At 43.3% G+C, this 24,888-nt stretch overlaps 1 protein-coding gene and 1 long non-coding RNA gene across 4 annotated transcripts; both read left to right on the top strand.

Moving 5' to 3' along the window:
• The first annotated feature begins 2,037 nt into the window (after positions 1-2,037).
• Positions 2,038-13,733, top strand: MMP7 (matrix metallopeptidase 7). The gene is made up of 6 exons (XM_002708573.6): positions 2,038-2,197; positions 5,184-5,410; positions 5,494-5,651; positions 7,749-7,877; positions 9,926-10,087; positions 13,431-13,733. Exons 1-6 carry the CDS (start codon positions 2,081-2,083, stop codon positions 13,457-13,459), a joined length of 822 nt encoding a protein of 273 aa, XP_002708619.1. The 5' UTR covers positions 2,038-2,080; the 3' UTR covers positions 13,460-13,733.
• Positions 13,734-16,972: 3,239 nt separating this feature from the next.
• Positions 16,973-24,650, top strand: LOC149128521 (uncharacterized). Of its 3 annotated transcripts, none has more exons than XR_016213155.1 (3): positions 16,973-17,134; positions 18,161-18,475; positions 24,224-24,648. It is a non-coding gene; the product is annotated as an uncharacterized LOC149128521 (long non-coding RNA). The 3 variants fall into 3 exon arrangements; XR_016213154.1 differs by having other exon boundaries at positions 16,973-17,242; positions 24,224-24,642; XR_016213156.1 differs by lacking the exon at positions 16,973-17,134 and adding an exon at positions 17,281-18,011 and having other exon boundaries at positions 24,224-24,650.
• The last annotated feature ends 238 nt before the right edge of the window (positions 24,651-24,888 follow it).

Genomic DNA, 24,888 nt, shown 5'->3' with positions numbered 1-24,888 from the left:
TATTATAAAATAAATAGGCAGTGCAGTATGATGGAAAAAGCACTGGACTGAGAGTCACGACTGCTACGAACTAGCTGTATGACTTTGGAGAAATAAGTTCATCAGTCACCTTGACCTCAATTGCAACTTTGGTAAAAATAAAGTGATTAGGCTAGAATCTCTAGACAGTAACTACTTAATTGCTATTTGTACAATAACCATTATGAGTATTGAGGGTTAGTGCAGCCCTACTTTTGGCTGGATAGCAACTATAGTCAGAGTGATTGGAAGAAAAAGATTGGATATTTCCAAACTGACTTTCTAACTTGGAAGAAACGTGTTATAATGTAAAGGAAAACAGGATAAATAGAGCAGTGAACAATCAAGCCCATGCTTGAAGATTTTTGCTTGGTATTTTTTCATGTACTTCAAAATGATTTAGGAGCAGTATTAATTAATTAATTAATAATTAATTAAATAAATAACCTGATTAAATGGAGGGGTTTTTGTTAATTTATGTATTTATTTGAAATTCAAATCTACAGAGAGATAGGGAGAGAGAGACAGAGAGAGAGCGAAAGAGAGAAAGAGAGAGAGAATCTTCCAATCTGTTGGTTCACTTCCCAGATGGCTGCAGTGGCCAAGGCTGAGCCAGGCAGAAGCCAGGCACCAAGAGCTTCTTCTGGGTCTCCATGTGGTTGTCAAGGGCCCGAGCACTTGGACCATCTTCCACTTTTTTTGCCAGGCCATTAGCAGGGAGCTGGATTGGAAGTGGAGCAGCCAAGATCCAAACCATTGCCATATAGAATGCCAGCATTGCAGGGAGTGGCTTTACCTGCAATGCCACAACACCTAAATGGAGGGTTTTTTTTTTTTTAAAGATTTATTTTATTTGAAAGACAGATATAAGGATGGGGGGGTAGAAAAGAGAGAGAGAGGTCTTCAATCTTCTGATTGCTGGTTCATTACCCTAATGGATGCAATTGCCAATGTCGGTGGCAGAAAGCCCAGTACTTGGGCCATCCTCTGCTGCCTTCCTAGGCATATTAGCAATGAGCTGGATGGGAAGCAGAGCAACCAGGACTCGGACCTGAGCACATCTCAGACAGCAGCTTAGCGCTCTGCACCACAATGCTGGGTCCCTAAATGGAGGTTTAAAGAAAGGATGGGGCCAGCGCTGTGGCGTAGTGGGTAAAGATGCTGCCCGCAGTGCCAGCATCCCAAATGGGTACTAGTTCGAGTCCTGGTAGCACTTCCATCCAGCTCTCTGCTATGGCCTGGGAGAGGAGTGGAAAATGGCCCAAGTCCTTGGGCCCCTGCACCCATGTAGGAGACCCGGAGGAAGTTCCTGACTCCTGCCTTTGGATCGGCGCAGCTCTGGCCATTGCGGCCATCTAGGGAGTGAACCAGTGGATATAAGACCTCTCTCTCTCTGACTCTGCCTCTCTGTAACTCTGACTTTCAAATAAATAAATAAAATCTTTAAAAAACAAAAGGAACGAAGGGAGGGAGGGAGGATATATCAGTACTCCCCTGAGATGCCTAGAAGCTCTGCTCTGTGGTGACTGCATCCCATCCCGTTAGAGCACTGCCATCAGCCACTCCTGCCATTTTTCACTCTAAAAAGAACAGGATGGTGATACTCTATTTCCTGTCTTGGCTGACATTCTAGTATTCACTTAATAGTTGTTTGATTATGTATATGCTTTGTGCACTTTCTACACATCTGAACATTTTTTTAAAATTATTTTAAGGTACATACGGCACTAATGTCCTAAGTGATACACCACAAAATTTTTAAATTGAGAAGATCTGTGTGAGTACTAATTTGATTCTGGCAAGTAAAATACATTTTCTGATGGATTTAATTTATAAAGCAGACAGGAAAGAATCCTTTGAAGGACAAATACCTTGTGTGCCTCCGGCCAACAAGGACACAATACTTCCTCATTGTTGATCATGAAAAATAACACATACTTTCTAAAAAATAACATTCCAGTGAGTCACCTATTTCCACATGCAGGGCTGAGAAACCCTATAAATTTCTCCCACCGCTAGCAGAAACCACCACACCAACCATAGGTCAGAGAAAATCATCCTGATGGCAGCTTTGCAGCTTTTCCTGCTGGGTGCTGTGTGTCTGCTGTCCAGCAGCCTGGCCCTGCCTCTGCTCCAGGAGGCAGGAGGCATGAAGGAGCCACAGTGGGAACAGGCTCAGGTATGTCACGGTCCACTCACCCGGGGCTCTGTGGTCTCACCATCAGCACTAGATGTGTGTGTTCCAGTTACTTCTCCTTCCATGTTCGTTTTGGCAATGAGTTTTCTTTTTTAAGATGTATCTATTTATTTATTTGAAAGGGAGGGAAAGAGAGAGAGAGAGAGAGAGAGCGAGCAATCTTCCATTTTGTGGTTCACTTCCTAAATGTCAGTAACATCCAGGACTGGTCCAGACTGAAGGCAGGAGCAAGGGACTCCATCTGCATCTCCCAACTGGGTGGCAAGAACTCAAGTCCTTGAGCCATCTGCCTGCCTCCTTGGTGCATTAGTAGGGAGCTGGACTGCAAGTGGAGTAGTTGAGACCCAGACTTACACTCCATTATAGGATGCAGACCTGGGGCCGGCGCTGTGGTGCAATGGGTTAAAGCCCTGGGCTGAAGCACCGGCGTCCCATATGGGCACCGGTTCGAGATCTGGCTGCTCCACTTCTGATCCAGCTCTCTGCTATGGCCTGGGAAAGCAGTAGAAGATAGTCCAAGTCCTTGGGCCTCTGCACTCATATGGGAGACCCGGAAGAATCTCCTGGCTCTTGGCTTTGGATTGGCGCAGCTCCGGCCATTGTGGCCAATTGGGGAGTGAACCATTGGAAGGAAGACCACTCTCTCTGCCTCTCCTTTTCTCTCTGTGTAACTCTGACTTTCAAATAAATAAGTAAATCTTAAAAAAAAAAAAAAAAAAAAAAAAGGATGCAGACTTAACCCCACTGTACCACAATGCTAGCCCCTGAACTTTTTTGTTAACTTTTCTGAATATAAAGGCACTATGTGTTTTTGTCAAGTAGCCATTATAACCTGCCCAATCTGGGCTGGAGTTTGAGCTCTTCCGTTCCCTATGTAGATTGACCTGGGAATGTTATTAAAGTTCTCTAAGCTTCAGTTTTCTAACTGGGAAGTTGGAAGTAGCGATGCTAATCAATCAACTGGAAGAGTAGTAAAGCACTTAACACTTAGCACCTGAAACATTGTTCCTTCTCAATAAATTGAAATTGTATTATTATCTATCGCTACTTGACAGTCTTTTCATAAAGTGCACAGAGTGTGTCTCTTAAGGTGGGGACTTCTTGTAGTGGAGAGAGTTGAAGTTCAAAGACATGAGTAGAAGTGACCATTTTTCTAAAACCAATGATGCTAAATAAGGCATCAGTTTCTGTCTCTTTTTTCCCTTTGTGTCCAATGGAAATAATAATACTGTGTGTTTGCTACCTCACAGGATTATTCTTATGAATACATGAGGTGATAAGACCAACAAGAGTACTTCAAAAATTTATGGAAAAGTGGAATGAAAAGATAAGTTTGTTCTAGTTCTAGTGCAAAAAGAATTTTGAAATCCTTGCATGGTTTTTTCATAATGAAACTTTTTGATGACTTCTCATATGCAGCAATTACAGATTACAAAGTGCTTTTATATACACTATGTAATTAACCTTTAACTTATCCTGATAAAAAGGAGTTAGGTAGATTTACATAGTTGCTAGCAGAGTGTATAGGAATCAAGGACAAGTTTCTCTGGCTCAAAAATTATTTTCTTTCCAATATATTTCTTAACAAGCAATATAAGTGTAGGTAGTTATTATTTGATAAAATAATTGTATGGTAACTCATAAGCCTTAAGTATAAGAAAAACCATTTTACCTCTGATTAACTCAGACTTTTAGGAAGTCGCAATAATACAAGGGGGTCTTCAACAAGGTTGTAGAAAAGGCTTATATTGAAAAACTATGTATGGATTTTGAAACTTTTTGCATTAAAATAAACATCTTTTAATTCCATCTTTCCACAGAATGTCTATAATGCTTTCATATGTTAGCCTTAGAAAATTACTAGACATAAGAAATCACTAATATTTTACAGTTCTTCCCTCCAGACACGCAATGTGTATGGTTCTGCCTAATGGATTCCCCGGAAACAGGACATTTGCAGGAGCGTTTGTCTCTACTTAGTGTGCAGGTGGTCAGCACGATAGAAGTTAGCTAGGTGTAATGGAAGCCAGGCTGAGGCAGCTCAGGTGCACAGAGAGATTGCATCCAGATAGGGCCTTTGTAAAGTCTGTAGCTCTGGAAGAGATGAAATAGATCACTTAAATAAGCAATTAATTCCTGATGAGCAATAAATATTTATTATATTGAATGAAACCCAAGCATTGGTAACAATAAAGAAATCGGCATTTATTTATTGGGGCTGTTGGATTCCTATCCTCATATCCAGACACTAGGATCTAAGAAATTCCCAGGAACCCAGCTGTACAGGGGATAGACCCAGGAGCCCTGCTTCATCCTGCAGCTTCCCAACGTGGATTTTCTAGGGATGTAATACTGGAAAGAGAGAAAAGGAATCAGAAGTCAGGAAACTCAGGTCCAGTTCTGCTACTACTTCACAGAGTGAAGCTAGACAAAGCATTTAGCTACTATGAGCTTTGATTTCTCCACCTGGACAATTAAATCAAGTAATTATGCTAATCATTTCCTGGTATCCTTTTCCAGGACTAAAACTGTAAGACCCTTTATCCTTTCTCCGGGTGTAGATCTCAGCAGGATCTCAGGTGGGGCTGGTTGACTTCAGCTCTCCCTCCCACACAGTGTTTGACCAGTGTTCCCACCACACAGTGTTATGACCCACACAGTGTTGCTCTTGGAGACACACTAGGAAACTCTCCTGATTGTTCCTACAAACACATCTAGGCTTTATAAAGTGTACAGTGTGCTTCTCCTCAAAACATTTACTGAGACCAAAGAAGAATTGAGGATTTTTTTCTCTTTAACTCATGAAATGGCATGTCAGGGCTTCATTATCAATATCAAATATTCTCATTAATGCATATGTATTTTACTCAGTTACTATATAATTGTTCCATCCTCAACTTGCTGTTTGAATCCACAGGCACAGAAGCAGTAAGCACAAACTACAGATTCATTACTCTCTTTTCAATAGGACTATCTCAAGAGATTTTATTTTCATGGCTTGAAATCAAAGGAAGTCGATAGCTTAGAAACCAGACTGAAGGAGATGCAGAAGTTCTTTGGCCTGCCTATAACTGGAAGGTTAAACTCCCACCTCATAGAAATAATGCATAAGCCCAGATGTGGTGTACCAGATGTTACAGAATACTCACCACTCCCAAGCAGCCCGAAGTGGACTTCCAGAGTAGTCACCTACAGGTTAGTTTTACTTTGGCTCATTTTGGCAAAAATAATAAAGCTCTTTTCCTAAGAGATCAAATATTGTTTGCTTGTTGCCATAGGATCGTGTCATATCCATTTCCTACTCAAAACTTATCACCTGTCAGAGTGGACCAAATAGTGGCAAAGGCTTTCAACTTGTGGAGCAAAGAGATTCCACTGCATTTCAAGAGACTCCGGTTGGGAATTGCTGATATCATGATTGGCTTTGCCAGAGGAGGTAAGGAAGATTCCTATCGACTATTTTATTTCTTCATTGTTGATATCAGTTGTCTCTTCTTTTCAGGATTTAAAATCTTTAATACATTTTTGTGTGTGCATGTGTGAGGTTACTTCAAAAAGTTCGTGGAAAGATGAAATTAAAAGATAAGTTTAGAAGCAGGTGTTTCCTGCAACAGTTAAGATGCCACTTGGGATGCCCACATCCTATTTCTGAGTATCTGGGTTCAAGTCCTGGTTCTTCTCTCCATTCTAGTTTCCTGCTAATGCATACCCTGGGAGACAGCAGGTGTTGGCTGAAGTAGTTGGGACACTGCCACCCACCTGGGAGATTCAGATTTACTTCCTGGCTGTTGTAGACATTTGAGGGGTGACTCACTCTCACATACACACATGCTCTACCTTTCGAATAAATAAAATAATGAAGCTTAAAATTATTTAAAAGATAAACTTATTTTCGTGCAGAAAATATTTGAACCGTGCATTATTTTTGCATGATAGGCATTTTCCATGAAACTTCCAAAGGCTTCTTATAGGCACAGCTTTCAAAAATCTTTTGCATCAATATAAATTTGTCTTTTAATTTCATTTTTCCACAGACTTTTTGAAGTATCCTCATATTTTGCAATATTATTATAATTTTTCTAGTCTGTTAACTTAGAGCAACTTTTTATAGCAGGAGTTGGCAAGCCACAATTCATGATCCAAAGCCAGCCCACCATCTGTTTTTGTAAATAAAGTTTTATTGGAACAGAGCCATGATCCTTCATTTAGCTGTGTCTATTACCACTTTCAGAGAGGGTACAGTTGTGGCAGATATCATCAAGTCCACAAAGTTACTTGTTATCTGCCCTTTACAGAAAAAGTATGCCAACTCCTATTTTATAGCATGATTCAGTTTAAAATATGTCTACTAATATCAACAGTAAACCAGGAAAAAGGGCTACAGCTCCCAAAGGTCTCAAGTGACCCCCAAGAAGTAGGACAGTGTCTTTGGCTTGTTGCCAGTACTCTCATTAGCAACAAAGTAGAGCTCCGACACTTGTGTAGTGAAGACTTACGGAGACAATACACATACACTAGAGTTTCATGGTACAAATCTGGAGAAAAATATTGTTAATTTTGGTCTCTTCTTATATGGAACCACCCAAGTACTATGAATTTAGCTGACATTTCTACTTGAGCCTATAATATTAACGACACCAGAGAAAAATATCACAGAAAGCACTAATCACAGAACACATTTTTAAAGACCAGGACAGACTAGATGCAGACTGATACCAATTTGAAGATAAATATCCCTGTATCACCAATAAGACTATCAAAATCCCCTTTAGAGATGTTTAGCATGGTTCTCCCAGGGACTGTTTATAAAAATCAGTTCAATTTTTAAGAAACAAAATATGAAGTAGTTTACAAATCACTTTCCAGATGCAATACTCATCATCACTCTTCCTCCTGTCACTATTTGACCAAGCAAAGTGATTGAATTGAACAAACACTTTAATGCAGCCATACATTAGATAGCAATGCATTTAAATCCATCATCCAGTAAGCCTTCAATAGTGGTGGTCATCAGTGTTTGCCAAAGACGAGTGCCTGTGCTAAATAAGCACCTAAACCATGCTGGCTCTGCGATTGGCTGCTTGATTGTACAAATGATGCTGATGACTTGCACTGGGCTCCTCTTTTTTTAATATTTATTTATTTATTTTGAAATAGTGTGAGAGAGAAAGAGATCTTCCATCCACTGGTTCACTCCCCAGATGGGTGTAATAGCCAGGACTGAGCCAAGCCAAAGTCAGGAGCCAGGAGCTTCTTTCAGGTCTCCCTTGTGGATGGTAGGGGCCAAGTTCTTGAACCTTCTTCTACTGCTTATCCCAGGCAATGAGCAGGCAGCTGGATCAGAAGTGAAGCAGCCAGTACACAAACCAGTACCCCTATGGGATGCTGGCATCACAGGCAGTGGCTTTATCCGCTACGCCACAACACAAGTCCCTGGGTAGCTCTTTCTAGATTCGATAATCATATAAACTGAAAATATACTAATTAGAGAAAAATTCAGTCACGAAGCGCAATCACCCCCATTTTCTTGCAGCTCACGGGGACGCTAGCCCCTTTGATGGACCAGGAAACACACTGGCTCACGCCTTCCCACCTGGGCCCGGCCTTGGAGGAGATGCTCACTTTGATAAGGATGAACACTGGACCGACGGTAGCAGTTTAGGTACAGCATCCAATGTCTCTTGTACCTTTGCAAAATCCTGGTATTAGATCAAATTTAATTTAGTAATTGCTTTAGTTTATAAGAATTACTGAACCCTTGCTAAGTGCCCACCACTTTATATATAAAATATATATATATGTATACTTTAAATACTCTATCTCACATAACGTACTCATAATGCAGTATATAGAGATAAGGAAACTCAGTCTTTGGAGTCCAGCAGCACCAGGTTCGATGTGCTGAACTTCTGCAATGACTTCCTGTGTATCCTTGGGCACATTATTTGACCTCACTGAACCTCAGTTTCCTCATCTGTGAAATGGAACTATTACTATGTCCCAAATCAAGGGTTGATGCTTAAATTAAATTAGATTATGTAGATACAGTAGTTAACACAGTGCTTGGACTATATTAATAGTTCAATAAATTATAGTCATTTCTTCATATTTCCCAAAAATAAGTGTCTCAAATAGAGGAGGAAGGGAGAGCAAGGACTATTGCTATGCAAGAGTTATGTACAATATTGGAATTATATCCACCTGTTCAAAAAGAACTAGTTCCATGACTCAGCCGATCATGTTCATCACTTAACAAAGTAAGGCATTATAGAACATCAAAGAACTAATTGTGAGGCATTCTGGTTTAAATAATTCTAATTAGAGACCGTTGTTTTATTGTTATTTATTTGTGAGGCGGAGAAATAGAGAGAAACCTCCCATCTGTTGGTTTTCTCCCCAAATGCCAAAAACAGAGACGCCTGGGTCAAACCATAGCCAGGAATTCAATCTGAGTCTCACAGAAAGGTGGCAGGGACCCAAGTACTGGGGCCGCCACCTGCTGCCTCCCATGGTGCACACTCTCAGGAAGCTGGACCCAGGAGCACAGGCAGGGTTCAAACCCAGGTCCTCTGTCCCATACAGGATTTGCACCTTCCAAGAGGCATCATAACCACCAGGCCGAACAGTGACTCTTAGAGACAATTGTTTTTAAAGAAAAGAAAAAGAAAAGGCTGCTAACTGGCCCTGAAAGACAAGCTAGTCTTTATGTTTGGCAAAGGGAATCTAATAGAATTTGAACGAAGTAGTGATGCCTTGCTGTGAGTATGTAGCCTATGTAAAATTGTGATGCATCTCCCTTTTGCATCCTGCATAGTGTTCTCATTCTTTCTTTCCACTCACAATAAGTTAAAGGCAGCTTCCTTCAGTCTAATGCAACACAACCAGAGCCCTGGAGACTCCTCAAACTCACAGGCTCACGCCTTCCCCCTTACCTGTAAAGCGTTTCTGTAAGTCTGAAAGAAAGAGAGAAAAAAAGAACATATGGAGGTATTTCAAAAGGTTCATGGAAAGTGGAATTTAAAGATTAGTTTATTTTGGTGTTACAAATTTTGAAATCCATGCCTGCTTTCAGAATGGACATTTTCCATGAACATACTGAAGGTCCCTCATATGTAATATGATTTCATGAATCAAAATCAAACACAAACCCAGTGTTGCCTGGGGCTCCTGCCTTTCAGTCTTGGCTTTCTCAAAGTCAACTTTCTCTCTTCTGACATTCAGAGTCACTATTATTTATTGAATAGCCATTATTTTCTAGGTTTTGGGAAATATAGTTATGACACATCTCCAGGTTAGGAATTCTTGCCTCTGTTCAACAGATGAGGAATTGAGACCCAGCAATGTTAATTATTATACCCAGTGTGGTCCAACTAGGAAGTACAGAGCTATGTTTCAAGCCCTGGTCTTAATGCTTTCAAAGCTTTTGCTTTCCACCATAGAGCATGATAGCCTGGGTGATTACATTAGAAGCAAGAAAGTACAAAAAATCATTGTTTTCAGAAATAGAAATGGTGACGAGTTGAAAGCATTATTATTCTGATTCTCCATCTCACTCCTCCCCATTTTTGAAGGCCCAAAAACAAGTAAACCATGGGGAATTGAAAGTTGGGTTTTATATTATTATATTACATATGTTGCATATTAAATAAGGTATTATAGTATTCACATAGCTATTTTTGTAGTTACTCTATGTCCTGTCTTTGATTATAGGAATTAACTTTCTGTACGTGGCAACTCATGAACTTGGCCATTCTTTGGGTCTGGATCATTCCTCAGATCCAAATGCTGTGATGTATCCAACCTATGAACATGTGGATTCCCAAAATTTCAAACTTGGACAGGATGATATTGAAGGCATTCAGAAGCTATATGGTAATATTTATGATTTCAAATAAGGGACAATTCACATTTTCTCTTTAGACTAGACCTGGAAGAGAAAGACTGTGAATGGGCATCTACATAGAAAACCACACTGGAACTTACATCTAAAAGTCAATTGAGGGGGAAAATGTGGGACCCTAATAGTAGAAATTTAAATAAGTTACTTTATACTACAAGGATGCTGATTTTAGGTTTCAGCAAGACAGCAACATGTGGGGAAATTAAAAAATAACACTAAAGGTTGTTTTATATATTTTAAAGTTATTTTACTTTAATTTTTATTTGAAAGGCAGATAGAAAAAAGAGAGAGAGAGAGAGATCTTCCATCCACTGATTGACTCCCCAGATGCCCACAAAAGGCCAAGCTGAAGCCAGGAGCCTGGAACTAGATCTGCGTCTCCCACTTGTGTGGCAGGACTCAAATACTTGAGCCATCACCTGCAGCCTCCCAGCATGTACATCAGCAGGAACCTGAACCCGAAGCAGGCATTCCGATCTGGGATGTGGGCATCCCGAGCCACCTCCTAACTACTATACCATACACCTGCCCCTCAAGATTCTTTTCTAGCTGCCACCAGCTGCTCTTCCTAACTCAATTCAAATGTTGTAGGAGAGACCAAAGGAACTTGGACCTTCCTCCATGGAAGCTCACTCTAACACATGATTTAAAATGACCCAAATTTTATTGCTGATATATACCTGTGAAGAAAGGGGTTAACTATGGATAACAATTGCTAGTAACTGCCTGTCGCTATGCTTAGGAAAACCCCATAACCCAATCTACACTTTTGTCTTACTCAAGTTCCATATTCAGTTGAAGAAAATATGCTGACCTGTAGTTGCTTGATCAAGTCTTTCAGAAATAGTATTTGATAAAGGAATCAAAGGACAAGATATAAAGGTATAGGTATAGGTATAGGTATAGGTATAGGTATAGGTATAGAGATAGAGATAGAGATAGAGATAGAGATAGAGATAGAGATAGAGATAGAGATAGAGGAGATAGAGATATCTCCTTGGATAAAGATGAGAAAAATAAGGTTCAAAGAGTCTAGGTGAATTGTCTGCCATCATGTAGCTGCCAGGTACTTAAACAATGATTCCAAGTCAGGGCTGTGTGACTTCATACTCTTTCTTTCACATATCCTTGCCTACCACTATCTAGTAAGCATTTAAAAGCAGTCTGGAAGTGGGTGCTGTGGCACAGCAGATTGAGTTGCCACTTGGGACACCCAAATCCCATGTTGGGGTAGCTGGGATCAGCTCCCACCCCTGCTTCCAACCAAACTCCCTGCTAATGCATCTGGGAAGAAGCAGATGACGGCCGAGATACTTGGGTTCCTGCCACACATGTGGGAGACCTGAAAGGAGTTCCTGGATCCTGGCTTCAACCTGGCCCAGCCTGGCATATTGCAGGCATTTTAGGAGTAAACTAACAGACCGAAGATCTCTCTCAGTGCATCTCTCCCTCTTTCTCTCTGTCACTCTGCCTTTCAAAAATATGAATGTTAAATAAATAGAAGTTGGAAAAGAAAGCATATAATGACATGCTTAAATTGGAAGATATAGTTAACTCTGTCGCTCCCCGTCTTCGTGGAGGAACGACACAGGACCCTGCGCTGTTCTTTTGTCTGCTCGGCCCTCCCCGGGTTTGCTGCTGGTTCTTCCTGGGTTGGCTACCGACCCTTCCACCTCCGTGGAAGGGCGGTTCCCCCTAGCCACTTTCCCCACTTCCGCGGGGGAGCGGCATACCGCCGGCCAGCTCTCTCGGGGGCTGCACAGGTGTTCCTTCAGATAGATGTTCCTGGTGCATGTTGTCTCTCTCCTCCTTTATAGTCCTCTTCCGCCAATCCCAACTCGGCTGCCCACACGCCGAGTATGCTGCTCTCCTCCAATCAGGAGCAGGATCAGCTCCTGGAGGTCATCACTCAAGTTGGCAAGAGGCAGCTGCGTAGAAGCTGTTTTCTCCTCTCCCAGCGCCATATTGTGGGAGAGCAGATGCATAGAATAAGTCTTAATTCCAGTAACTCAGTCCAGTCCGGGTTGCTCCCCACAAACTCTGTGCAGCAAAATATCAGGATGGTAAGAAGACACTGCAAGAATACACAGGAGGCTCTGAATGATCCAAGAGCAATGAAATTGCTCCCCCAATATTGATCACTGTCTCTGGGGGAAAATCATCCCTATAGGATGATGAATTTAAGCTATCAGTTGAATCAATAATTTACTACAAATCAGCATTTCCCAAATTGTGTTCCCAAAATGGCGGTCCTTCAAGGCAATTCTCAAAAATCATGTCACAGAGAAAAAAAGTTCAATAAATGCTACCAAATGTGTGTCAGGTTCACAGACTATTTAACAGAACTGAACAAACACTGTTTAACTCAGTGTTTCATAAACTACAATCCTTTTAATGAAACACTCATTGAGATGCACAAAATAACATTTTGAAGAACACATTTTGAAAATGATATTAATTGCACATTCAAGATCCAACTTAAAGAGCTGCTGCTTCCAAAGACTTACAAAAATACTATTACTGATAAAGTTATCACCAGAGAAACAGAAAATACTCCCTCTCCTTATTTAAAACATTGGGACTCATAGAATACTCTACAGCATTCTATAACTATCTTAGCACCTTAAGAAAAATATATGGGACTATAGAAAATTCTTCTGAAGCAGACAGTTGAAAACAAGAAAACACACCAGTGCATTAAATCCTCAAGTATTAGAAAAAGAACTTGCCCTAGTCATAGTTGGGAAGAAGTAATTTATGGGCAAATTAAAATATGATTTTTATTATGTAGGTTATAAATTTAGGGAGTTCATTATGCCAAAATGTAATATGAGCAGAAAACATAGATTTTTTAAATTCTGTAAAACTCATGGATGCAAAGTTCTCAATGATCTTTTAAGAATAAGAATAAGAATAAGAATAAGAATAACAGCTAAAATGTATTGAGTACTTACAGTGGACCAAGCCCTTCACAGTAACTCTTTGAATGCAGTGATCCAATCAGATCTTACTATTCTCATTTTACAGATTGGTAACCAGCTCCAAGAGAGGTTACGTAGCTCCAAGGTCACACAGCTGGGAAAAGAGAGGAGACAGGATGCAAAGGTGGTCTGGGCCCCAGGGCCCACACCCTAGCTAATATCGACCTCTTAGTCTTTGGAGGTTGTTCTTTAGAATCTTTGTCCCAGGCAAAGATAGTTGGGGTGAGTGAACGACAGGTTATACATACTGTGACATCTCTTGTTTGTATAGACTTAAAATGATTTCTCTGCCTTTTATACCAAGTCAGAATATTCTTATTTTCCTTCCTAACAGGGGAGAGAAGTGATTCAAGGAAGAGATAGAAACTTCAGGGAGAACTTCCAATCGTTCAATGGGTTCTACATCAGTGTTCCCCAACCAAAAGTAAAAAACATCATTCCTGCACTCCACTTAGCACTTAGTTCATTCTTTCTTGGATGGCAGTGGGTTTTGCATGTCTTTCACTCTGAGGATAAACTCCTTTATGGAATGACTGTGCCTTTACACATATATGACTCTTATCTAGCAACTTGCAATCAGTAGATGTCAATTAATGTAATATGCACAATGAAGTAAAATTTTTATTCTCTAGAGAAATTCGTATGGGAGCACTTTTCTGTCGCTAGAGAAAACATGCTCTTCACTGAATCAAAGACTAGAACAAAAAATCACTGCATTATTTTGGGTTCTTCAGTTGCACCTCATCCTAGCACGAAACAGGGAATGTGGAAGTCCCACCTGCTTAATTGTTTATTTGTGTAGCCCAAAGTTATACTGACTTGCCTTTATCCTTTCGGGTCAGCTGTCACCATGGTCACTGGGGAAGTCCAGTTCTTCCCATAAAATGTGAATTCCCAAGGACTTACAGCCTCGTAGTCACTTCCAGCTGGTGGTTTCACTGCGTGTCTCCTGCCACGGCTGCTGTCTGGATTCCCTTGCTTCTGCCCTGTCCCAACCCAGACTTCCATCTCACCCCCTTGTCCTTGACTTTCTCCAGAGTGGTCCTGTAACTGTAGGTGTTGCTGAAGATTTGCAGCAGAGGGATTTTACATTGTACAAGGACAATAAAATTGAACAAAACTAGAATTGGATCGTATTCCCAGTTTTCAAACTCTTCACCGAGCTCAACATCAGGAATTTCTCATTGGCCCCTAGCTCTGCAGGCGGCTGCTCCCTACCACACCTGTCCCCAATCCCCACCCCCATCTCTAGCCCCCATTCCTTCTGCCTGCCCCGGAAACCCTGGCAGCTCTGGCTCTCTCATTCCATACCTAGTCTCGGTAATATGTTTCTGTGGGTGAAGCATTCTCAACACAGGGCTTAACCTTCTAGCATGACACCGGGCTGGCAAAGCTTTCACCATTTCACTCTCCTTTCTTCCATATCCCCACTCTTTCCATACCCATGCATCTTTTTTGCTGCAAAATAGAGGGATGAGCCGTTGAAATTTGCTTTCTTAGTTTTATAAAGTAGTCCCTCACACACCTCCTGAAAAGATGCATTCATTTTTTTCACATACAGCCTTTTTTTTTCACCAAAGACACATCACTATCCCCCAGCTCCGATTTACTAACACAGCCACTGGGAAGCCATCCTAGAGACAGAGCAAACAACAGGAGGATCTACACCCAAGCAAATATGAAGTATATGTGAACAGGAGTTCAAAGGCCCTCCGAAAACAAAAGGGAATCTTTTTATAAGGTTAGAATGAGGAGGAAGCTACAACTCTTCGAATTCAGGATCTGTATTTTATAGATGACAAAACAAACCAAGAGAAGTTCAGTGATTCTCACAAAGTTCACAGTAAGCAAATGTAGCTGTGGTTTAGGCATATTTTTGCTTGTGTAACTGGGGGCAGCAGGAGGCAATTCTCTCTCACAACTGACATAGGTATCTCTTGCTGTACATGCCTCCTATTCCTTCACTGGATCTGGGGGGACAGGGAAGTGCCTCTCTCCTGTGTGTCTAATCTTCCTCACTCAGGATGTCACCTAACTCGCCCTGTCAGATATTCCCTCCTAAACACCAGAGGCTCATTCAGCCTGGCTGAATAGATGGGGTTCTGAAAACACTGACGGTTCAAATCTGCACCCAGACAGATGCCCAGAAGCTGCTCTGGGCCCTGGCCTCCTCGGGGCTCAGGGGCAAGGCTTTTGCTCCAGCGTGTGGGAGTGAAGACCCTGGGTATCGTTTGAGTTCACCACAGTCAGCCTAAGTCTGTTGCCTGCAAATCTTGGCGCAGGAGCTTGGCTGCCTTTCCTGCTGGGTCTGCACCTGCAGGCTCCGGTGTGTGCTTCACCACATCAATCTTTTTTTTCTCATTAAACTTTGTTTGGATGGGTCTCAAAATTCAGTGACAGGTTTTTGGTCAAGTTGTTTTCATTAAAAAGTACTGAGTTTAAAAACTAGTAAATTAAAGCCACACACACATACAAAAATGGTCCACAGAATATTCTCCTTCCTTCTGAAGGTTCTACAATGCATTGCTATCATTAACCAGTTGTTTGCTATTAAACTGAAATGGCCAATTGAGACAGTTTTGAGACCATTCTTCCACCAATTAAGACTGGGGTGGCAGGTGTTCTCCACATCAATCTTTTTTTAAAGATTTTATTTATTTCAGAGGTAGAGTTACAGACAATGAGAGGGAGAGACAGAGAGAGAGAGAAGTCTTCCTTTAGTTGGCTCACTCCCCAAATGGCTGCAATGTCCGGAGCTACGCCGATCCGGAGCCAGGAGCCAGGTACCTCTTCCTGGTCTCCCATGCGGATGCAGGGGTCCAAGCACTTGGGCCATCCTCCACTGCCTTCCCGGGCCACAGCAGAGAGATGGATTGGAAGAGAAGCATCCCCGGAGCCCATATGGGATGCCACCACAGGCAGAGGATTAACCTATTGCGCCACAGCGCCGGCCCCCACCACATCAATCTTAACAGTGAAATCAAATCTAATTGAACACAAAAGTGGAATTTTCATATCCCAGTCCAAATAGCATAATGCTTGTACACAGAAAATTTTCCTAGCAAACAAGAACCTATGATCTTTTTCATAATTATGATAAAATACACAGAATGTAAAATTTGCCATTTACACTCAGTCAGTATTCTTAAGTGTATTGTAATGATTTGGCAAGAGAAAGCGCTCTGAATGGCAACACTGCAGGCATTTCTGACTGAATCACGCTTTGTTGTGCAGGCTGCCCTATATGTTGCGGAGCGCTTAGCAGGTATCCCTGGCTTCAGGGATATATGCCAGCTGAATGTCTTCAATTTTGGCAACCAAAAATATCTTCAGACATTGCCAAGGTCCCCTATGAGGAAAAGTAGCCCCCAACTGAGAAACACTGAGCTAAAGAATTTAAATTCTGTTTTAAAAAGTTCATGTGTTTATTTTCATCTATTTGAAAGGCAGACAGAGAGAGAGAGAAGGAGAGAGAGAGAAAGAAAGAGATATCTGCCTCCCCAAATGGCCACAACAGTCAGGGCTGGGCCAGGCCAAAGTCAGTATAATGCAATGGAAAAAACATTATTTTTTTGAGGCTGGCCCAGACCAACTGTTGAAGCCATTTGGGGAGTGAACCAGAAGATGGAAGATCTCTCTGTCCCTCTCTGCCACTCTCCCTTGCAAATAAAAAAATAAAATAAAATAAATCCACTTAAAAAAAAAAAAAAGAGGAAGCCTGTGAAGTGTTCCAGTAAATTTCTGGAGGACCTAACAGCCAGGAAATGAAGCATAGGGGTCTCTGCCTGTGATATGCAAAGCAACCAAAATTAGTAAATTGCCCAGCTCCAGAGAGGCTTTGAAATCTCAGCTGGAAGAGTACTAACGGCCAAGTGAACAAGATCAAAGAGTTAACTGTGTGTGTGGGTGGACGCGAGACAGTAGGCGCAGGTGTGGAAAGGAGGCTCGCTCAGTCGCCCAGCGAGCTTCTCCCAGCAGACACTAATCCGAGCCATTATTCATGCACCAGGTCACCCTCACAAGAGCGAAGAAAGCCAGGTGAGAGACTGCAAAGCCTGGCTGTATTATAAGAAGAAAAGTTACATTGAAGAAGGCAGGAAGGAAAGGGTTGTCTGCAACCTCCCCCCAGCCCCAAGCAGTGCACTGGTGAGAGACTCAGTTCGCTCCCTCACCTGCCAGGTTCAGGGAAGAAGGGAATTGAGTTCAGATCTTTGACTTGAAACCTAGCAGCAGGCCTGCTACAGTGACCTGCACCTGCACACTGAACCAGGTGGCTAAGGGACCGCCTCCACCACCCCTCCCCCAGCTTCTGGCAGCCAAAGGAGTAGGACTCTAGCTACAGGGAGTAGAGTAGGAAAGGGAGCTTAGAGTTTTGCCTTGGAGCTCAGAGGGAGGCCTGCTTCAGGGAGACCCAGCCCCAGATAGAGACCAGAAGCCCCTGTCCCCAGGCCAGTACTCTAGACCTGCCCTGGTGTCAGGTGGAGACCGGCACGCAGATTGGGCAGACATGACTTTCAGTCTGCATCACTCCCAGCCATGCACAGGCCTGGCATGCATCTGCAAGACTGTTCGGGGCCCTGAGGCTGTTGCAACAGAGCTTGGTATCAGCCTGAGCAGCCAAAGCACTGTCTTCCCCAACTCCTTCCCCAATTGAGCAGACATAGAGGACATGACTCCAGCCACTAGGGAGTAGGACACCAAAGTGAGCCGAGGACTGTGTCTTGCTAAAAATCCCATGCTGGGCAGATCCTAGGCCAGTGCCTGAGGGTGGAGCATCTGAGCTTGCGGTGGTATCAAATAGAAACTCATGACCCCAGTCAGTGGGATTTGTATCTCAGCCAGCACTACCTGTTGCTGGTTGCAGCAGCCCCTGGCAATGAGGGCCTTGCTGGTCTTGGCAGGCTCTAGGCTTCAGGTATGAGCTAGCCTTGTGCCACAGGTAGCCAAAGGTCTGCTCCTCCATTCCTTCCCCAACCCCAGGCAGCACAACCTAGAGAGTTATTGTCTGGTTGGGGAAAGAAGGTAGGTGGGTGCCTAGACACGGCATAGAAATCTGTGTTTCAGCTATGAGGACCTGGGCAACCCCTTCAGCACTCCTGGCCATGCTCCTGCAACCCCAGACACTGAGGGCCAGCAGCCCTGCAAGTCTGCCTGCCTCGTCTTGCCCCATGGGCCAACAGTGAGACTCACACAGGCCTGGTGGGACTGAGAGGGGCATCATGCCCCCGGTGCCTCCACCATCAATTACAGCAGAAGAGAACAGAGGGAGACTACAATGCAGCATCCAGCTGGATCGACAGCCCAGCTAGCCCACCAGATCAACACCGGAAGGAAGATACACCTCCGGGAAAAGCCTTTCTACAAAAGCACTCTCCAAGGGTAAGTGCTGGACAGCATCAGATTCTCTAAAAGGCAGTAAGTGGTTTGCTTGCCTTGTGCGAGCCCCATGTGAAGCTAAGCAGAGCCGCCATGTTTTCTTGCTCTCCTTGATCAAAAGGTAATGATGCATAAGCGCAAAAGAATGGATCTGAGTCTGGTGTTCCCTTCGGATCCTGGCTGGCTCGAGCCTGCCTGTGTGCTCTTAGCTGTGGACCATGCTTTGTTTAAAATCTCTCACTTTCTAAAGCAGAACTTAACGATACTTCCACTTCTATCCGCTGGATAGTCTGTGATGACTTGGGAGTCCTTTAAATATTGAAGCATTTGGTTTCGCCCTTGACTAATGCTATCAGTTTGATCACAAAGAGCAGGGCTGGGAAGGCAAAAGGCCACGAGCAGCAGAATCCCTCGCTGAGGTTCTGCAAAAGAAACAAGCCCAGCCGACAGGACTCAAGGTAGATGCAAAAGAAACAAGCCCAGCCGACAGGACTCAAGGTAGATGCAAAGCAGTGCTAAGCCTCTTCCCCTCACCTGGCTGCTTTTGGAGTTTTTTCTCTTTCAGGCTCTTAAGAAAAAAGATTGATCTTATTTATTTGTAAGGCAGAATGACAGAAGGACACGGAGAGAGAGAGAGAGAGAGAGAGAGAGAGAGATTTCCATCTGTTAGTTCCATCGCAGCCTCAATGGCTGGGACTGGGCCAAGCTGAAACCAGGAGCCTGAAACTCCATCTGGTTCTCCCATGTGGGTGGCAGGGGCCTAAGCACTTGGGTCATCTTCCACTGCTTTCCCATCTGTATTAGCAGGGAGCTGGATCAGAGACAGAGCACCCAGGACTTGAATCAGCACTTGACCATGGGATACCGGTGTTGCAGGCAGCACCGAATATCAGCCCTTACCTTTCAGTCTTGTTGTCTATTCTGAAGGATTTCCCCAACCTCAGCCTCCCCTAAACCTGCTTAGTTACCCCTCTTAAAAGTTTCTGTGGGCCAGCGCCGCGGCTCACTTGGCTAATCCTCTGCCTGCGGTGCCAGCACCCTGGGTTCTAGTCCCGGTTGGGGCGCCAGATTCTGTCCTGGTTGCTCCTCTTCCAGTCCAGCTCTCTGCTATGGCCTGGAAAGGCAGTGGAGGATGGACCAAGTGCTTGGGTCCTGCACTCGCATGGGAGACCAGGAGAAGCACCTGGCTCCTGCCTTCGGATCAGTAGCGGCCATTTGGGGGGTGTCTCTCTCTCTCTCTCACTGTCAGAAAAAAAAATTTCTGTGATACCTTCTCCCCATCACTTATCACTGACTTATAACTTTCTGTCTAATTAAGGAATCTATTCTAGACTGTCAGCTTCTTAACAAAGTAGAAATTCATAGAAACTTCCTATTAAGGTTGCACTCAAATTAATAAATCATTTTAATAATTTCTAAGTTATACAATATCAAAATCACATTATAATTAACACAAAATAGATAGCCATGAAATTTTTTTAAAAACAGAACTTTATTTGCTTTTTATAAAAATTTATGGGGCCGAGGCTGTGGTATAGTAAGCTAAGCCTCCACCTGTGGCCCCAGCATCACATGTGGGCACTGGTTCATGTCCTGGGTGTGCCTCTTCCAGTCCAGCTCTCTGTTTATGGCATGGGAAAGCAGTGGAAGATGGCCTAAGTGCTTGGGCCCCTGTGCCCTCATGGGAGACCCAGAAGAAACTCCTGAGTCCTGGCTTTGGATCCGCCCAGCTCCAGCCATTGGAACAATCTAGGGAGTGAGCCAGCAGATGGAAGACCCTTCTCTCTGTCTCTCCCTTTCTCTGTCTGTAACTCTGCCTCTCAGTAAATAAAATCTTTTTTTTTTTTTTTTTAAAAAGTATATCTGCTGCAGCCAGGACTGGACCAAGCCAAAGCCAGGAGCCTAGAACGTATCTCCTGTGTGGGTGGTAAAGAACCAAGGACCTGAACCATCACCTATTGCCTCCCAGGATGCACATTAGCAGAAAGCTAGATGGGAAGCAGAGTGGAGCCTTGAACCCAGGCACTCCACCAGTCTTGGATGCAGCCATTCCAAGAAGCATCCTTTGTTTCTTTAATATGTATGTATCTCATAAATACAACATTAGGAACATAGTAAATCTTCCCACCCTACCTACCATCCCACCCACTCCTTCTTTCCTCCTCCCTCTCCTGTTTAGTCTGAGAAACAAAAAGAAACAGAAAGAAAGCAAGAAAGAAATAATGCAATAAAAAAAAACTAAGAGAACTGTTCTTCAACATCATAGACAAGGGCTGTTCTATGTTCTTGCTTCTTGAAGGTGATTTCAGTTTCCCCCTCCCTCCCTTTCCTTCCTTCCTCCTTCTCCTTTCCTTTTTTTTTTTTTTTTTTTTTTTTTTTACAGAGTGGACAGTGAGAGAGAGAGACAGAGAGAAAGGTCTTCCTTTGCCGTTGGTTCACCCTCCAATGGCCGCCGTGGCCAGTGCGCTGCAGCCAGCACACCGCGCTGATCCGATGGCAGGAGCCAGGTGCTTCTCCTGGTCTCCCATGGGGTGCAGGGCCCAAGCACCTGGGCCATCCTCCACTGCACTCCCTGGCCACAGCAGAGAGCTGGCCTGGAAGAGGGGCAACCAGGACAGAATCCGGCGCCCCGACCGGGACTAGAACCCGGTGTGCTGGTGCCATCTCCTTTCCTTTTCAAAACTTAATTTTCTTTAAAGAACTCAAGGATTATACATCTTTTGTGAGCTCTTGGACATAACTATAATTTATGAGACATAATAATATCCTCCACTTAATACGTTAAAAGGAAATTATTCTTAGAACAAGTTTTACTATTAAGTCTCATGATACAACTCTTTGGGGACAGAGGTCCTGCATAGGAAGTTAGTGCACAGTGACTCTTGTTGTTTATTTAACAAGCAACACTCTTATCTATGACATCAGTGATCACCCAAGGCTCTTGACATGAGCTGCCTTGGCTATGGAAGCCTTTTGGGTCCACTAGCTCAACAAGGCCATAAGCAAAGTGGAAGTTCTCTCTTCCTTTCAGAGAAAAGTACATCCTTCTTTGGTGGCCACTTCTTCCCACTGTGGTCTCACCCACAAGGATCTTTTATGTAGGACATTTTTCCAGATTGTCTTGGCTTTCCATGCCTGAAATGCTCCCCCTGGGCTTTCCAACCAGACCAAAATGCCTTAAGGGCTGATTCTGAGACTGGAGTGTCACTTAAAGGGATTGTCATTCTATGAGTCTGCTGTATGGACTGCTTCCCATGTTGGAGCCTTCACTCCTTTTTTATTCTATTATTGTTTCCAAACAGTCCTATTTGTATGATCACTTTAACACTTGATCCTATCTATATAGTCACTTTACCACTTATTCCTATTCATTTGATCTTGATAACACTTAAGCTGTTTTTTTTTTTTTAGCCAGCTTAAGGGATTTTGGGGTCCTATAGTTGTACCCTTAGAAGTAAGTCCATAGGAATGGATGTAGGTCTATATTGCTTCACAATTGTGAATGTCATACCTTTCACAGTTACAACTTTAGGATCTTGGTAATTCTTCCCACTGTGCCTACCTTCCCACCATACTTCCACCCCTCTTCCTCTTCCCTTTCATATTCTTACTCTTATTCCTTACTAAGATCTATTTTCAATTAACTTTATACATATATGATTAACTATGTTAAGTATAGCTTCAATGAATCATGAAAAAGATATGGAAAATATTATAAAGGAAAAGATAAACAAAAATATAGAATAAAAAGCTATTCCTCAACAGTCAAGAGAAGGGCTGTTCAAAATCATTGCTTCTCAAAGTGTCAATTTCATTTCCAACTATTGTCTTTTAGTTGCCCTATTAGTTGTCACAGGGCAGGGAGAACATATAGAATTTGTCCCTTTGGGACTGCCTTATTTCAATAAATATGATGTTTTCCAGTTTCATCCATTTTGTTGCAAATGATCAGACTTCTTTTTTTGTTGTTGTTGTTTTGTTTTTTTACTGCTGTGTAGTGTTCCATGGTGTACATATCCCATAATTTCTCTATTTTAAAATATTTTACTTATTTGAAAGTAAGAGTTACACAGAGAGAGAAGGAGAGGCAGAGAGAGAGAGGTCTTCCATCTGCTGGTTCACTCCTCAGTTGGCCTCAATGGCCAGAGCTCAGCCAATCCACAGCCAGGAGCCAGGAGCTTCCTCTGGGTCTTCCCACACGGGTGCAGGGGCCCAAGGACTTGGACCATCTTCCACTGCTTTCCCAGGCCATAGCAGAGAGCTGGATCAAAAGTGGAGCTGCCAGGACTCGAACCAGTGTCCATATGGGATGCTAGCAAATGGGATGTGGCTTTACCTGCTACGCCACAGCACCTTCCCCCCATAATTTCTTTATCCAGTCTTCAGTTGATGGGCATTTGGGTTGATTCCATGTCTTTGCTATTGTGAATTGAACTGCAATAAACAGGGAGGTACAGATAGTTCTTTCATGTGCTGATTTCATTTCCCTTGGGTAGATTCCCAGGAGTGGGATGGCCAGGCCATATGCTAGGTCTTTATTCAGATTTCTGAGGTATCTCCACACTGTCTTCCATAGTGGCTTTACCAGTTTACATTCCCACCAAGAGTGGATTAGGGTACCTTTTCCCACATATCCTTGCCAGCATTTTTTGTTGATTTCTTTTTTTTTTTTTTTTTTTTTTTGACAGGCAGAGTGGACAGTGAGAGAGAGAGACAGAGAGAAAGGTCTTCCTTTGCCGTTGGTTCACCCTCCAATGGCCGCCACAGCCGGCGCGCTGTGGCCGGCGCACCGCGGCCGGCGCACCGCGCTGATCTGATGGCAGGAGCCAGGTGCTTCTGCTGGTCTCCCATGGGGTGCAGGGCCCAAGGACTTGGGCCATCCTCCACTGCACTCCCTGGCCACAGCAGAGGGCTAGCCTGGAAGAGGGGCAACCGGCATAGAATCCAGCGCCCCGATCGGGAATAGAACCGGGTGTGCCGGCGCCGCAAGGCAGAGGATTAGCCTAGTGAGCCGCGGCACCGGCCTTTTTGTTGATTTCTGTATGAAAGCCATTCTAACTGGGGTGAGGTGAAACCTCATTGTGGTTTTGATCTCCAAACAGCATCTTAACTGCTGCACCAAGTGCCCATCCCTTAAAACTTTATAAAGAAACAAAGACGGTGAATCTGGGAAGACAGCAGCATAGGAACCACCTGCAATCTGTTGACCTCCCAGACAACAGTTGCACTGGCAAGATCTTGATATACAACCACTTCAGGACTCTAGAAATTTGGGGGTTGGTTGTTTATGTACCTTAAGTAAAATATTGATAAAAACAAACTTCATGCATTTCATATATACAAATTTAGGGATACAGCAATCCCCCACCCTACCCACCCTCCTGTCCACACTTCCACCCTTCTCTAGCTGGAGTGAAAAACTTTATAGTCAATTTCAGCACTTAGCCCAGGAGCAGCTCTTTGTCTACCCTCCATCGCTGTGGCAGGCACTTGTACCTCTGCTCCTAGAGCCCTGCACACAGCTTACAAGAGCCAGACTGGGCAAAAAGGAGCCTGTCCTCCAAATATGGGGATCTGTGCTCTGATCTCTGACTTCTGATCACAGAGATGCAAAGAGGTGACAACTGCATTTCACTTTCTTTCATTGTAACAAGCTCTTCCTCCTCTGCCCCATGTAACTGCTGGAGGATCTAAAAGGCTGCTGTCTTTTTCTCTCCCAATTTGTTTTTTGTTTTCCCCTTTTGGGAACAGACATGGATGATATTCCAGAGCGATTGCACCTGCAGAGGAAATCAGAAGCTCACCACTGAGCCCTGGAGAAGGCTCAGACTCTGTGAAGACTTGAGACCTTAAGCGTACACCCTAGGCTGATCTTTGCACAGAGGTGCCTACAACAATCAAAACAGCAAAAATGAAAATGAAAAAAGTACTCCAGCAAATTCTGGGAATGGAGAGATTCCAATTTCCAGCATTACTACATTATAAATTCAAATGTCCACACAGCAGACCCATAGAATGGCAGATGTCCTAAATAGCACTCTGGCCTCAGAATCAGCCCTTAAGGCATGCAGATCTGGCTGAAAAGCCCATGAGACTATTTCAGGCATGGAAAGCCAAGACACTCTGGGGAAAAAAAAACTAAATGAAAGATCTCCGCGAGTGAGATCCCAGTGGAAAGAACGGGTCATCAAAGAAGGAGGTACCTTTCTCTGAAGGGAGGAGAGAACTTCCACTTTGACCATGGCCTTGTCTAAAATTTATCAGAGTCAGTGAACTCAGGGGGCTTCCATAGCCTTGGCAGCTCATGACAAGAGCCTAGGGTGATTACTGAGGCCATAAACAAGAGTGTCAATTTGTTAAGTCAACAACAGGAGTCACTGTGCACTTACTCCTCATGTAGGATCTTTGTCCTTAGT

The sequence above is a fragment of the Oryctolagus cuniculus genome, chromosome 1, assembly GCF_051225735.1.
Source record: "Oryctolagus cuniculus isolate XC-2025 breed Fujian yellow rabbit chromosome 1, ASM5122573v1, whole genome shotgun sequence".
NCBI classification, from domain to species: Eukaryota; Metazoa; Chordata; class Mammalia; order Lagomorpha; family Leporidae; genus Oryctolagus; species Oryctolagus cuniculus.
This window is presented reverse-complemented; position numbering and strand designations above follow the sequence as displayed.